Source organism: Hibiscus syriacus, unplaced genomic scaffold (assembly GCF_006381635.1).
Source record: "Hibiscus syriacus cultivar Baekdansim isolate YM2019G1 unplaced genomic scaffold, ASM638163v2 tig00110160_pilon, whole genome shotgun sequence".
Taxonomy (NCBI): Eukaryota; Viridiplantae; Streptophyta; class Magnoliopsida; order Malvales; family Malvaceae; genus Hibiscus; species Hibiscus syriacus.
In genome coordinates this window covers 3,047,306-3,063,517 of record NW_024062608.1, presented here as the reverse complement: position 1 = coordinate 3,063,517, position 16,212 = coordinate 3,047,306, and the positions used below count along the sequence as shown (strand labels likewise).

The 16,212-nt window shown below is 34.5% G+C and overlaps 2 protein-coding genes across 2 annotated transcripts; both read right to left on the bottom strand.

Annotated features, from left to right (window-relative positions):
• Positions 1-12,006: 12,006 nt before the first annotated feature.
• LOC120216526 lies at positions 12,007-12,803 on the bottom strand. The gene is made up of 3 exons (XM_039213918.1): positions 12,392-12,803; positions 12,122-12,286; positions 12,007-12,020 (listed from the first exon to the last, which is right to left on the bottom strand). Exons 1-3 carry the CDS (start codon positions 12,801-12,803, stop codon positions 12,007-12,009), a joined length of 591 nt encoding a protein of 196 aa, XP_039069849.1.
• Positions 12,804-12,828: 25 nt separating this feature from the next.
• Positions 12,829-14,459, bottom strand: LOC120216525. The gene is made up of 3 exons (XM_039213917.1): positions 14,325-14,459; positions 14,080-14,210; positions 12,829-14,023 (listed from the first exon to the last, which is right to left on the bottom strand). Exons 1-3 carry the CDS (start codon positions 14,457-14,459, stop codon positions 12,829-12,831), a joined length of 1,461 nt encoding a protein of 486 aa, XP_039069848.1.
• Positions 14,460-16,212: the final 1,753 nt, after the last annotated feature.

Genomic DNA, 16,212 nt, shown 5'->3' with positions numbered 1-16,212 from the left:
GCTAGTCTGGAGTTTTGCTTTTCCATGCAAACATGTTGGTTCTGATAACTACTCATCTGATTATGAAATGATCTTTCGCGATGATTTCACAGATATTGATAGTTCTTCTGATACCGAGGAAATCCTGAATTCTGATTCTGACGAGGAGAATAAATTGTTATACTTGACAAAAATGGGGTACTTAGAGGCTGAAGCTTCAATAGCCCTGGAGAGATGTGTTCCGGATTCATCAATTGCAGAGTTGACAGACTTTATATGTGCTGCTCAAATGGCTATGGTTGCTGACACACTTCTTTCAGTAGAAGATAGGAAACCATTATGCAATGACCCCAATTATAAGCAAAGGCAAAACTCAGGCTATGATTTTTGAAAAGGAAGAAGCAAAAAAGCTTAAAAAGAAGCTCCTTAATGAAGACAACCTACATTTCATCTTCCAAATCCAATGATTGATTTTGGGGTTTTTACTGAATCAGATCAGATAACTCAAATAACACTTTCAGAAGATGCTATTGGGCCTCCTTATTTCTACTACGAGAACGTGACACTTGCTCCAGTTGATGTTTGGACCAAAATGTCACGGTACTTATACGATGTAGAGCCAGAATTTGTAGATTCGAAGTATTTTTGTATTGTTGTACGGCAAAAAGGCTATATTCATAATCTGCTAATTGATAACAGATTTTCTCTTATTCTATTTCCTTCACGCACCATACATGATGTTTTTCTATTGACAAAGAAAATGGTGGCCTTCTTGGGATCCAAGAACAAAATTGAACTGTTTACAAACATGTACAGAAAGTGCCAAATTGACAGAGATGATCTGTAAGGCTCTTGAAGCTTATGACGATGAGCCACCTTTGAGTGTCCAAAAGTATGTTCTTGATGAGTGCCGAAAATGGAATCTGGTATGGGTTGGAAGAAATAAAGTTGTTCCACTTAAACATGATGAGGTAGAAATACTTCTAGGTTTCCCTAAAAACCATACATGAGGAGCTACTAGAGACATGTTCTCTGGTGATAACAATGTCCTGTCTATTTTTTCTGGGATCAGTGATGCAGAGGTTGCCTTTTACTGTCTTGGCATACCTTTGAAAACAGATGTGTAAGAACTGAATGATGATCGGTTAGAGCAGTTAATGAGTAGATTTGTCGAATTCGACCTTGTTGTCGGTGGCATTCCATGTAACAACCTTTTCTTGCAATGGCTGCTAAAGTGACTGTCTTTCAGTATCTCCCTTTAGAACAAGGTAATCATTCTTGATAAGTTTCTGATAATGTCACAGGAGAGCATCATAAGTTCAATTCTCCAAACTTTCTGGCTTCTCAGACCACTTGATTTCAAGAGTGCTTCATCATTTTGGTCTGACTTATTCTTTCTCTTTAATTGAGGTAAAATAGGCAACAACTTGCTTCAAGGACCTTCCTCATTTGAGGCTGTCCTGTTTGAAAATGTTTTTTTCTCCTTTTTTTTTATTGAAGAATGACAGAATTTTGTAAAGTATTGCCCTTTACAGGTTCACAATATAATGAAATCATAAGACATGAAATTAATAAATATCAAATAAATCAACTACTCTTTTAACTCATTCAAAAATCATAGTCCTATGCAAGTGTCAAAACTATTGACTGGTTTAAGGTGTAGGTGGATTCTGGTAAAGTAAGGTCTCTCAGGTTAGTCCATCATATATGTCTCTTTGGGTTAACTTGAAGAAATGATTATTATGCTCATCTTGTAGAGATACTTCTCGTTGCTATGCTCATCTTGTAGAGATATTTCTTGTGTCTGACTCTCAGGAACATCTTTGAGATGTGTGGTGCTTCATTAAGAGCTTAAGATCGTCTCTTATGTCGTTGTTGCACCATTTAATATTCGAGCCACCTTTTCAAGTTTTCGACTCGAATCCTCCTTTGGTTTCAAGATGTTATTTAACAATTTACATCTTGGACCCCCCTTTTATCATTTTTCATATCATGCATTAAAGATTTTAAAAACTAATTTTTGCAAATAAAAATCAATCTTGAGAGGCGGAATGAATTCTGAAGATATTCTCTTCTAATTAGATGCCTTCAATCTTGCTTCACTTGACTTGGATCTGCTTTGCTGGGGATTTTTCCATAAGATTCATTCATATCCAGTATTTTTTGTGCTTCTTGTTGAATATGAATCTTTGAACTAATTGTACTTGATCAATCTTGTAACTTGAGGCTCCATGAGTCACTCATCTTGGTTCAATTCTTTTTTTTTTTTTCCTTTTTTTTTTTTTTTTTCTTTTTTTCAAGTATAATATTTCTTGACAGAATCTGAGTTTATTTGGTTTCTAAGAACTTTCCCATTCATTTCTGCCAAAATCAATGCTCCTCCAGAAAAGGCACATTTTTTTCAACATTTGACCCTTCCCAATTAGGCATTCATTTCCCACGGAAATCTTTATATATAGGTAAGATCTTTTTCAGCACTAGATCACCCTCTTGGAATTCTCTCGGATGTACTTTCTTGTTGTGATATTTCATCATCTGTTTCTGATGCATCTGCCCGTAGTAAATAGCTTTCAATATCTTCTCATTAATAAGGTTTAATTGATCAAATCGAGCTTGGATCCCTTCAGCTTCCTCCAATTTTACCTCCTTTAAGATACAAAGTGATGGTATCTCAAATTGGTAAGACTGAACAATAAGGTGTTGCCCAATGATGTTCGAAACATCATTTTGATATGCATATAAAGTAAAAGGTAGCTTCTCGTGCTAATCCTTGTAAGTTTCACTGATCTTTGTAATGATCCTCTTAATGTTCTTATTTGCTCCTTCAACTGCCTCATTCATCTTTAGGTGATATGTCAATGAGTTTGCATAATTAAACTGTGCACAAAGTTCAGTCGTTTCATACAGAGAAGTCTTTGTTAAAAGATGTATCTCCAGGGGGATGAATATTCAAGATTAACTTTCATTTACATGAAAACAATGTAATTAATGCATGATATATTTATTTAAATCAATCATTTTTTCTTTTTTGAGTAAGCCCCAATCACTCGAAATTAGCTTCGATAAGCTGGTCCATAAGGCCTCATCTCGTCTCTTCTTGCAGGAAGATTCACGGATAATTTGAAAGTTTGGTTCTTTTGAGGTCTTTTAGTTCATTATGGTTTTGTATTTGGAAGGACAAAAGTGTGACTTATGAAGTCGTGTATGTGGTGGAAGGTAGTATCATAAACCAGTAAACGTCTGGAGTTAGTCTCTCAAAAATAGGTAGAGACATTTCTTCAGAGTCTCAGATAATTGTAGTGTCAGGATTTGGTTTTGTAAGGATCAAGTAATTGGCGTTGGATGGGATATGGAAGATATAATTTTACCACTTGCCAAAGATATATAATTCTTGAAAAATAAAAGAATATTTAATCTACTTGATACTCAAGAATTTCAAGATTAAAACTTAATTCCTTGCTCATAACCATAAAAGCAACACAAATTTATTTATTGCACAAAGGGCGGAAAAAGGAACAAAAAACATGTTCAAACAAGATGCTGAAAGTAGAAAGATACTACAGTGGTAGATAATACTTCCACTTGTTTATGCATCATTACTCCTCTAATGTTGGGTGTGTAATAGGATCAGGGTCATTATCCTCATTTGCCCCCCATTTCTTGATCATTTCTTGTGTCAAGACTCCTTTGTCAACAAGCGTCTCTATTTCTTTTAACAGTGGCCAACAATTCTCTGTTGAATGCCCTTTCACCCCCAAGTGAAAAATTCAGAAACTATTTTGATCATAGCAATAGAAAAAAGGGTTTGGTGGTACTTTCATTGGTTTTGGTGTAATGTATCGACCTTTAACCAAATGAGGGTAGAAGTCTGAAATGGAAGTTTGGAACACTTCCAAAGTTTTTCTTGATCGCATGACTTTCTTTGGTCGATTTGAACAAATACTTGCACTTTTTCTTTTGCAATTGCGGGGACTCTGGATGTAACACTCCTTCACATTATCATCTTTTGCTTTTTGATCTGTCAGGCTCTTGGATGTGACTTTTGAGTTTCCTTCGTTGACTACATTTTCAATTAATTCTCCATTTATCACAAGATTCTCGAATTCCTTCGTCGGATTTGCCTGCATTAACTCAAAGAAAGGAGCGGGAAGGGAATCACGAAACATACGTGATATCTCTTTTTCTAACATAGGAGGTTGAACTTGTGCTACCACTCCTCTCCATCTTAAGGCATATTCTTGAAACCTTTCATTAGCTTTCTTCTTTACTCCTCGAAGATCTATACGTGTTGGAGCTAAGCCTTTAACATACCGATATTGTCCCAAAAATGCATTAGCTAGATCAACCCACCTCTTAATCTACTTTTGGGTCAACTGATTATACCAGACTACTGCTGGTCCAATGAGGCTATCATGGAAGGAGTGAATCAATAGATCATCAGAACTTAAATATCCTTCCATTTTTCTGTAAAACATTCTTAGATGGATTAGGGGACAACTGGTGCCATTATACTTCTCAAAATCAGGCATTTTGAATTCATGGGGAATAACCAAGTCTGGAACCAAGCTGAGCTCTCTTGCTTCTAATTCTTTGTGGGAGGCATTAAGACTTTTCATACTTCTGATTGCTTTATGCATCCTCTTGAATCTCTCCTCATACTGTGAATAATTAACGAGGCTATTTCTTGGGTTCGAGTGGGATACCCCAGGGTATGTTATCATTTTTGACCCTTCAATCTGACAGCATGGCTTCTCTTTATCGGTTATCTTTTCTTTATCAGATGCCTTCCTCTGAATAAATTGATTTGATCCATCTGGTACTGAATCTGATGCTTCTTTCCTTATATCCTGAAGTAACCCTGTCAATTATTCTGGTCACTGATCTTGTAGCCCCTCATAAGATTGCTTAATTGTTTTTATGATGATGGTACAGTAAAATGAATGAATTATCTGATTTTACTGTTACAAAACCTTTCATTAATTATTTACATGTTTTTATAATTAATGTATATAACAATACTTAAATAATAAATGTAATGTAAATGCAAAAATGTATAAATGTAAAAATAAGAATGCAAACTGTGCAATGTAAAAGCATACATAAAAGTATGAATACAAAATGGAAATGAAAAGATGTGAAATGAAAATGCATGTATGAAAAGGTGTTACTCAAGAGTGATCGTCTTAGAACAGATTTCATTGAACACAAAAGTTTCCGTGCATTAAACAAAACTTTTACATGTAGGGGTTGACTTTTACTCCTAATTTCTCTATTTCCCTTAAAAGCCATTTTAACTTCCACTCATATTCAGTTGTGGAGTTATCAATCTGCCTTAACTCTCTCGTGAAACCAGCTAAGTCCATCAGCTTATGAGCCACATTGTTTACTTGAACAGCGACTTCCTTTATGATATTGTCTTTTTCCTTCATCTTTTGCATTAACTCTCGAAGTTGTAAACAATATTGTTCATTTTTTCTTGTGAGATAATCTTTATGTTTAATAAGTTCTCATACAAGATCTCCATAATCATCTAAACATTTCTTCAATGTCTTGTTCTTGTCTATATTGGCTTTTAATTCAGTATTAATCTCATGTTGATGGATCTGATATGATGCTTCCATATTGGTCATAGCACTATTCAACCTTTGATTGTCGACTTGATATTTTCTCGATTCAATGACAGTTGTATTGAGTCTTTCTTCTGTAACTCGTAAATCATGAGAAAACTTCTTGGCTCGTCCTTCATTTATGTTGCAATTCTTTTTCAGTTTGGTGACCCCTGTTATCCACTCTTCTGGGGTGTTTCCTATTCCAGTATTTTGAAAAGCTTGATTGATCTTCTGGAAATCTTCCTGTATGGTTTCCATTTTGGTGCTCAATTTATTGTTTTCCATCTTCAAATAAAGTATTTGAGCCTCAAACCTCAGCAAATCTTCTTCTTTCTGGGCGCCCCTACTGATACTCTTACATTTGAAGACTTTTGGTATTAATCTAGCAGGACCTTCGGTTACCAAACTAGGTCGATCCTTTATCATAAATTGTAAGGTTCCATGATCCAAAAAACTTTGGACTCGACGTTTGAAGGCAAGCCAATTCTCAATAGTATGTCCTTGAGCTCCGGCATAATACTCACAATAAACGTTGATGTCATACCAATTCGGATACGGAGGTTGGAATGGTTTTATGTAGTATGGAGCCACTTCTCGTGCTTCAAGTAGTTTTTTATACAACTCTTTATATGATATATGGATAGCATCAAAATAAGAACCACTTTTGTCTTGGATTGAACCTGAGTTTTAGACATTGGGTAGAGACTAAACTTCGTCGATTTCAGATTATATGATTTTTTCTCATCTCTGGGAGCTTTTACAGTTGTCACAATTTCCTGAATATCTCCAGACAACTTGTGAATACAAATAATGATTGTCTGCAATTTCTTAAATTGGTTAGGATAAGAAGTCTCTTGCATATCTAAAATTGCAGGATTATCTTCATTAAGCTTTCTTTCTTTCTGTGCATGAATCTCTTCTCCTTTGGCCAAAACAGATATTCTATCCATCATCTTGGATATCTTCTCTCTTATTTCTCGTATCTCCTTTTGCTCTTCAATGGGCATACGATCTTTGGGTGCATAGCTCTCTTCTATCCTCAGAGTTCCCTCGGGATGCCATTCCTTGACCGCGTCATATTTTGTTCGATCATAAAACTTTTTGTCCATTTATGATTTCTTTCCAATTTGATGAACATTCTTTCAAGTCAACACCTTTTGGTTATGCCATGATCATGCATTGCAGACGAAAAAAAAATCAATATAAACAAGTTAGAGCAAAACAAAATATATGAAAAATAAAAATGAGAAAGGAAATAAATAAATTGGTAAGTACCAATTAATGAAAAGAAAATATTCTACCTATCATTGTATATAATATATCTTAACCTCATGCTTTCTAGTTCCATGCTTTGTTTGGAAAAATTAACCTAACAACATGATTACTAGTTCGCAGACATTTATTCAGAGAGAAAAATAATAAATTAAATAAATTAAAAGCTAGAGCTTATTTCTCCTTTGTGTACACCTATGGACAGGGTTTCAGTACTTCTTAGATCAGGTGAAGTGCTAGGGTTTATTATATGTAGGGTTTCAGTTCTAGGAGTAAAGGTACATGAATTGTCCTTGTTAGTGTCCCCTTGGGCTGCTAACCCTCTATCCTAGTCCATCACAGACTAAAGTGGATCGAGTTCAATTTGAGAGGGATACACTTCTCTATGCCTGACACGGAGAATAAATTCTCACGAAGACATAGAGCATATGAACCCCGAAAGCTACTTGTTAGATATTACACGGAGAATAAATTCTCACGAAGACGTCACTTTCACTCCCACTTAAGAGGGACAAGCTTGATTATAAAGCTTATGTTATGTGATGCAAGTGATGTGTGTGAGGAGAAATGTTCAAACCTCTAACAAATAAATAATAAAATTTAATATTTGAAAATAAAGCATTAATAACATATAAATATTATGAAAATAATAAGTATATATACAAAAATTTGAAAAGAAAAAATTAAAAATTAAATATATGAATTTTTAATTTTCTAATTGATAGAGACAATTAATAATTGGTTTTAAAGTTTTACCAGTCCCCAGTGGAGTCGCCAAGCTGTCGTAATCGGTTTTCGCCCGGGCACGAAATTTTGCTTGGTGGGAAAATGATATGAATAAATGGTTTTAAAATATTTTGGGAGATGCCATCGGCCTTTTGGGTCAGGTAGATCGAATACCTAAAAATTATCTTTTAAAAGAGTTTTTAAGAAAACATCAGTTAAAAGATAAACTGGTCTACGTTTTAACCAAAAAATCGTTCTTTTTAATAATAAAAGGGATTCGTGGTCGATTACATTTGGAGAAGGATTAACATCCCCACAACGCCCAAAATTGGTACTTATTAATTATAAATTGTCTCTATTATTGGAAATTTAAAAATTCATAAATATATTTAATTTGTAATCCTGTTATTTCAAATTTGTAATTTTAAGAAAATATATTCATTTATATATATATAAATAAGATATTTATTTAAAAATATCAGAAAAGGGCTTCTAGGTGCTTTAAGACAGCTCATTTCTTAATATTAAAAAATAAATAAATAATAATAAAACATTTATACTAATATAATATATAATTGATAAAAAAAATCAGAAAATGAACATCTAGTTGCTTTAAGACTGTCATTTTTCTTTGATATTAAAAATAAATATTATTATAAAATTATAATATTGTATTTCATGTAAACATTAGTGCATAAAACATAAATAAATAAATAAATAAAATACTATATTTAAAGTATAGGATCAAAATAAAATTAATACTATATGATATTGTATAATATTAAGTAAAAAAACAATAATGAAAAATAAAATAAATTGAAACCAATAATATTAAATTGGAAAATATTAAAACTTATGGTTAAATTAAAAATATAAATGAAGAAAAAAAATATAAAACTTAAAATCCTAATTCGAAATACATAAAATATGGGTATTAAAAGTATAATATAAACATAATAATAATATGTAACTAGAATATAGAAAATTAAAACTATAGGTGTAAATAATAAAATAAAAACTTATGGTAAAAATAATTAATGATTGAATTATAAGCTGTAAAACTTAAATGCTCTAACTCGAAATATTATAAAATTTGAGTGCTAACAGTGTGATTTAACCTATATTAGTTATTCGGGATTGAAATATTAAATATAAAAATATGAGGGACTAAATATGAAATTTATCCTAAATATATAAATATTTACTGATTAATGACTAAAACATAATACATTAAAATTCGAATGCCAAATTAAAATAAATAAAAATAACTGGTGGTGACTATTTTGTAAAGATTACAAACATGGAACACCGCGGAATAGATTTATCCTTTTACCCAAAATGCACATTTATACCCATGAAACGGCGTCGTTTCATATTGGGTATAGATACCTTATAACCAGCCGGCCCTAAGGGTCATTTCTCATTTGCTTCTTTTCTTTCTCTCTCTGATCTGAGAGAGAAAATTTTTCTCTCTTTTCTTTCTTAAAGCCTCCGGTCGACTGCCTTGTTCCGGCGCCGACGCTTCCCGTCGGCCACCACTCACGGTGGCTGAAAAATACAAAATACCCTTAAACCAAAGCCCCGATTTGTCTAAGCCTAAATCCAAGGTTGTTTTCGCATAAAGTCTTACCAATTTTTGTAGATCTAAACGAAACCAAAGTTTTATATTTGATTCTACAATGGTTCAGGCGACGCTTCGAAGTCCTCCGATGATGGTAAGTCTCTCCCTCTTCTCTCGGTCAATTTTCGTTGCTTTGTGTATGGTTGTTTTCTTTTTTCGTGGCTGTTGGTGTACTTGCTCTTGGTTACTGTCTGTTTCCTCGTCGTTTTTATTCTCTTCGTTCTCTGTGTTCGTCTCTTTCTCCATTGTTTTCTGCTCTCTGTCCTTTTATTTTGCAGGTAACGGTGGCTTTTATAGCCACCACGGCGCTCCTCTCGGACTGGTTAAAGAGTGGAAGCTTCGGTGAGTCACCATGGTTATACGGTGACTCACCATATAACTTCGACGTGGGGCTATTTCTGGAGTCTTTGGCGAAGCATCGTGGCAGTGGTAGGGTCGGCAGCAGGACGTGGGGCGGCTGGAAGCATCTGGAGGCAGCAGCTGGGATCTTCTGGAAACTTGAGGCGGCGTCGCGCGGGGCTAGGGTTAGAAAACCCTAGCTAAAATGTTATAAACCCTAAAAGGGTTTGGGGTCATCTATTGGGCCATTCGGGTTGGGCCTGGATATTGTAAATGGGCTCTGATTTGGGTTCCGGGATTTGTATATGGGCCTCAATTTTGGGCTTTGTAATATTTAATAAATAATATATAATAATATTAATAATAATAATTATATAATAATAATAATTTTAATAATAATAATAAATTTAAATTTAAAATGGAAAAATTGATGTCTACAGTATTGTGTAAATACGACATGTTTTAAATAAATGCCATTAAAGATACATGACTATTTTGGTGTTTACCACATAAATACCATTAAAGTACGTGTCGGTAATGGCGCTTACCAACAAATGTCGCCTTATATTAGTCAATCACATCGTTTTGATTAAAAATGCCACTAAAGGAAGGTGTATGACTATTGCGGCATTTTATCGTAATTGTCGCCAATGTTTTTATTTTGTGGCATTTTACTTGTAAATGCCACGTTATGTTTAAATTTGGTGGCGTTTTTTAAAATGCCGTTAGAAATACTATAAAAACCTATTTTGTTGTAGTGATCACAACTAAATAAATACATAAAGATTTCAACCTATCAATTAATCTAGGTACGCTTCCGCATCTAATATTTTATTCTTGATGATTTAACAGGATTAGATCCCGATTGTTTTCATATTTATTATGATTTAGTTCTAACAAATGACATAATGGTCAAATCGTGTTGAATCATTGAGAATCAATTGATTTTAATGTTTATGGTTGAATGATTAAAATTTCGTATTAAAATTTGGTATGATTTTTATAAATTATTATATTCAATTGGGTGTTATATAGTAATTATTGAGAAACTAATTGCATTCCCTAATCTTTAATTGCGTGCCCTAATAACAATTCTTCAATTGTTTTTTTTCTTTGTTGTTCATCGATTGAAATCAGCCTCATTTAACATAATGCTCTCCTATAATTCTATTTGGCTTATTGTTGCCATATGTATTTGATGCTTTTATTAGCCTCACTGTTATACTAGTTTGATCACACGATGACACGAATAGGTTTATCACGTTCAATTTATTTTATTGATGATAGTTCCACCATTCACTTTTATATTTGAGTTATAAAGTATATGATTAATTTAATATTTTTGTTTGTATTAGAATTCACATGATTGTTTTTTAATGGAGTTTTTGTATGATTTTATTACCAAAACATATAAAACAGGACATTCGTTGTGTTTGTATTATATATATATATATGATTTGGTTATTATATTTTTTTCGCCTTGGAATTCATAAGATTTTTTTTGTAAAGGATATTTTGTATGATTTTATTACCGAAACAAACAAAACAATTATTACTGTTTGTTTTAAATATATTAGAAATAAATTTAAGTTTGAATTCATTATACGGTTAATAATGTATTTTGGTTTGATTTGGTGAATCCATAATTAACAAAATCTTGAAGAATAGTCAAAGATTTAAGTTTTTAGGTTTCTAATAATGTCATTTAGACAACCTTATTATGAGTTATTTTGGAAACCATGACGTGATTAGAAAATTCAATTTTGTTTTTTTACTGATATAGATTATGGAATATACATTTGGCTTTGATAGATTCAATTCGGTTTGATTAAAGATTTAATTTATTGGTATTTATTTTGATTTTAACTTTTGGTTAAATATTGAGGTCGTGGGATCGAGTCCCACGGAGGGCATTTCATAATTCGGAGGTCTCTTACGGAAGCTGCTCTCAACTTGGTGTTGGGGGTAACCTACTATCTTACCTCTCCCTTACCCCATACATATGGGAAAAAGGGACAACCATTTTTATTGATTATTTTGTTACTTTAGTTTAACTTTGGTAATTTATAAAATTATGAATTAATTGCATGTTTAAGGAATTATTCAGAAACAATCAAAGACTTGAGGGTCTATTTTTTTATAACACCATTTATGTAACGTTATTTTGGGTTATTTCAAATATTATAATGCAATTAGAAATTTCAGTTTTGACATTTGATTGTTATAGAAATATGATATTTAAGTATTAATATTTATTTTGAAATGATTTAATTAAAGCAATAAGTCGTTAAAGTGGATACAGTTATGATAAATATTTAATTTATAAAATATAAAGGTTATGCACATGTAACTTATGATATGTTAGCATTGATCGACCCAAATGAAGATTAATAGTTGACATAATTACATATACAAATTTTTGGATAATTCCATTTCATTACCCAAGAAAACAGGAGCCTGCTACACTTTACAGCCTACAATAAACAACAGATAACATAACCATCAAACAACTTAAGCTAAACGACTAACACAATATAGGAAACAGTAGTACTGAAACTCCCAACTTAAGTAATACCCCAACTAACACAAAGAGTTGCATTTCTTGGGTCGGCTCTACTGATAGTGTTTCCCTCCATCCGGATCCGAACTTCTTTGATATCCTGCATTAACGCATGCACTGGCCGAGCTCTACCTCCATAAAGTCTGTTGTTTCTTTCCTTCCAAATGCCATAAACATGACCTGCCCAGGCAAGCCGAAACACTCTCACAATGAGGGACTTACCCTTAAGGCAGTGGGTCACCCAAGTCAACTCACCATCCTAGCTACTAACCCCCTGATACACACCACATAAAGCAAGAATAGCTCCCCATAAGCCTTTTGCAAAATTACAGCCAAAGAACAAATGGTCTCTACACTCTGCCTCAATACCACACAATAGACATTTATCGTTCTCAATATTTAAACCCATTATTAGAAGTCTAACCGGAGTAGGGAGTCGGTTAAGAATAGCCATCCACACTATGATGTTGTGTTTAGGAATACGGCCAGGGAACCAGACTAGATGTTTCCAAGAGACCTTGGGAGGACTAATGTGCATGTCTTCCCGAATACTTCTTACACTCAGGCTATGAATCGGGCTAGCAAAGAGGTGAAAGACATTAGTCTTGATTTTCAAAATGTACTTGAAGCACCAGCTTACATTTGTGGGAATAATCATTTTCCATAAATCAGCATTCTCGATCACATAGGCACGCATCCAGGCCACCCAAAGAGAGCCCTCATTAGCCAATAATTTCCTGATTAGGTACAATGCAGGCTTTATTCCATTCGCCTACAGCTTGAATGCCCAGACCTCCTTCAGATTTCATTAAACATATTTTTTTCCAGCTGGCACGAGCACCTTTTACAGGTAAGTCAGACCCCTTCCAGAAAAATCTAGAACATAGCTGCTCGATAGTATTAATAATCTCTTTAGGTAGAATGAGCTGCATGTACCAGAAACTTTCCATGCTAAATAAAACAGCTTGGATTAGTTGAAGTCTCCTAGAAAAGCTAAGATGTTTGTTGGCCCACAAACTCAGCTTGGCCCTGATCTTATCAATTAAACTGTGGCAGTCCTTCACAGTGAGTTTCCTGGTTACTAGTGGGACTCCTAAATAACGTAATGAAAGGCTTGTCAGATTGAAACCGGTTATCTCCTTAATGGCAGCACATTGCTCAACAGAAATCCCAGCATAGTACATTTCACATTTACTAGCATTTAGTTTTAAACCAGACATAGAGTAGAAAGTGTCTAAAACAGCTTGCACACCAATTACAGAGTCCAGAGAACCTTTGTAGAATATAAGTAAATCATCCACGAAGCAAAGGTGAGTGAGCCCAATCTTTTTGCACTTAGGATGGAAGTTAAACACTCCCTTCATAGCAGCCATATTCAGAAGACTAGATAAAACGTTCATGGCCAAAATGAAAATATATGGTGAAAGGGGATCACCATGCCTAACACCCTGAGCGCCCTTGAAGTAGCCAACTAGACTACCATTGAACATAATTGAAAAACTAGGATTAGTAATACAAGCCCAGACCCAGCCAATGAACTTCTCAGGTAATCCTAATGCATAAAGAACAATTCCCACAAATTCCCAGTTTAAGGAATCGAAAGCCTTTTGCAAGTCAATTTTAAGAGCACATGGATAAACTTTCTTCCTATTATATCCTCTAACAAGTTCCTGGGCTAGTAGGGTATTATCAATAATTCTTCTCCCTTTCACAAAAGCTGATTGATTCATTGAAATCATACAAGGGAAGACAATAGACAATCGGTTCACTAGGATTCTAGTAGCAATCTTGTATATGACAGAATAACAAGAAATAGGACTAAATTCCTTAACCATACTCGGGTTAGGTACATTAGGAACAAGTACAACAGTTGTAACATTGAAAGAATGAAGCATGAATGTGTTAGTAAAACAGTACCTGATAGTTGCTAAAATATCATTCCCAACTATATGCAGGTTCTTTTGAAAAAGAACGAGTTATATCTATTTGGACCAGGGGATTTGTTATTCCCTTGCCCCCATATAGCATCTTTAATCTCAACATCAGAGACCTCTATGATTAAAGCCTCGGCTGCACCCTCAGGTATAGAATAGCCAAGTAGCTCCTTGATAGTGTTGACACTACATCACTTAACCTCAGGATCAACCACCCCTAATTGCTTTTTAAAGAAATTGATAGCCTCTTTAGTCGTGTCATCAAAAGTACTAAGTCTGAATACATCATGATTATAAAGGACCCTAATGGTATTGCTCATCCTTTTGCTAGCCACTATGGAGTGAAAGAAGTTGGTACCCTGATCTTCATCTCTAATCCAATATGCCTTTGCTTTTTGTTTGTAGAAGAGAAGCTCCATCTGCTCAAGGGTTTTAATTCCTACTCTGTCTTCAGTTTATCAATTATGAGGCTGCCAGCAGTAGAAGCATCCAAATTAGCAAGTTGGATAGATCTTAATTCTTCCCTCTTCTTCTGAACATGCCCCGAAATATCAAGAAAGTAAGTTTTATTTAGATCCTTAAGGCAACTTTTCAATATTTTTAGCTTTAAGAAAAAGAACTTGGGCTGGATTCCCAGTAACTGGGGACTATCACAAATATCTAACAATGGTAAAAATCTGGATGCATAACCAGAAGTTAAAGAATTTGAAGGGCTTTGGCTTGGCAATGAGAGCTTCTTTGTGCAGTCAGACTAAACTAAAGTTGGACTATGATCTGACTCTCCAGGCACTTGAAATTCAACCTCGGAGGAAGGAAAAGTCTCAACCCATCAATGCTTAATTAGAACTCGGTCCAGTTTGTGAGCCAGGTAGGTGTCCTGCTGTTTATTTGACCAAGTAAACAGTGGTCCAATGAATTAATGATCAAATACCCCCAGATCCTCTACACATTTATGAAAATCATAGATGTCACTGCTGGTATTAGAACTAACAGGATTTGAGCTTTCCTCCATCTTTAAAATAACGTTGAAATCACCTCCTATCAACCAGGCTTCATTACCCACAATATTGTCCATACTGCTAAGTTGATTCCGAAGCTGCCTGCGAGTTATGCCATCATTAGAGCCATACACCACAATAATGAAAAATGGTTTATCACCGAAACTACCCTTGATAGAAATACTCTGATAAAAAATTAAACAGATGGAGTAGTCCAAATTGTTTTGCCATCAAACCCAGATCCGACCATTCTCAACATGACTGTAATTACAGCAAAAACTCCAGCCCCCAAACTTCTTAGACGAAATCTCCCCAGAATTGTTTTCCTAGACTCTAGTTTCCATAAGAAAAAAATATTGATGTGATATCTAGTAGCCCATTTTAGCATTATGCTTTGCTTCAGGGGATTGTTAAATCCCCTAACATTCTAGAAGCATACTAGCATGAAAAATTTGAGGAAGAAGAGGCACCACCCCTTTCCTCAGCTTTTTTAACCTTGTCAACATGTTCTTTTTTTTTAATTTCAACTATTGCACAATCTTTGCTATACCCAAAGCAACCCCCTCTATTTCTTACCAGAGTCCATAAGAGGAACTCCAACCAAACTGTTAGGGTCAATTGAACTGAAAATGTCAAACTTATTTTTGGACCATCCTCCCACAGCTTTATCAACTTTAGCTGGCCTGTCTCTAGTTCTCTTTGTATGTGGATCAATAGCCTGTACAGAATGATCAGGTTGCTTAGATCCCTGATCAGTCATCGTAACACTCCCAATATAAACCTCATTTGGTACAACACTAGCAACTATGTTTCCAGTACAAGCCCCAATTGGCGCTATATTAGCGACTAGGTCCCCAGTACAAAACCCCATCTGACCTTGTAATAGCAACCGAGATCCTAGTACAAGTCCTATTTGCAGCAGTAATCAAGTTATTATCCGTACCAACAGTCTGGTTATCCACCTTAGCACTAAAAAAATCAGATAGCCCTTTAGTAGGGCTATATCCCAAAGAAGTTGAAACTACATTCGAGCATGCAGAAGCAGTCGAACTCCCATCCAAAGAACTTCCAGATCCCAAAGCATTCATAGCCCCACTCTTAGAGGCAGGTTCATATAACTTAACTCCCTGAGCAGAATCTTTGACCCTCCAGACTTGCTCGACTTTCTATCCCT

What these genes read in the sequence shown, in the direction of transcription:
- LOC120216526 (XM_039213918.1), bottom strand. Translation starts at nt 12,803, where the DNA reads ATGCGTGCCTATGTGATCGAGAATGCTGATTTATGGAAAATGATTATT. An exon ending in AGCTATTCTTGCTTTATGTG is followed by an intron (nt 12,287 to 12,391) that starts GTGTGTATCAGG and finishes TTGCCTGGGCAG; the next exon opens with GTCATGTTTATGGCATTTGG.
- LOC120216525 (XM_039213917.1), bottom strand. Translation starts at nt 14,459, where the DNA reads ATGGAGCTTCTCTTCTACAAACAAAAAGCAAAGGCATATTGGATTAGA. An exon ending in GGGTCCTTTATAATCATGAT is followed by an intron (nt 14,211 to 14,324) that starts GTATTCAGACTT and finishes AACACTATCAAG; the next exon opens with GAGCTACTTGGCTATTCTAT. An exon ending in GGTCCAAATAGATATAACTC is followed by an intron (nt 14,024 to 14,079) that starts GTTCTTTTTCAA and finishes AGCAACTATCAG; the next exon opens with GTACTGTTTTACTAACACAT.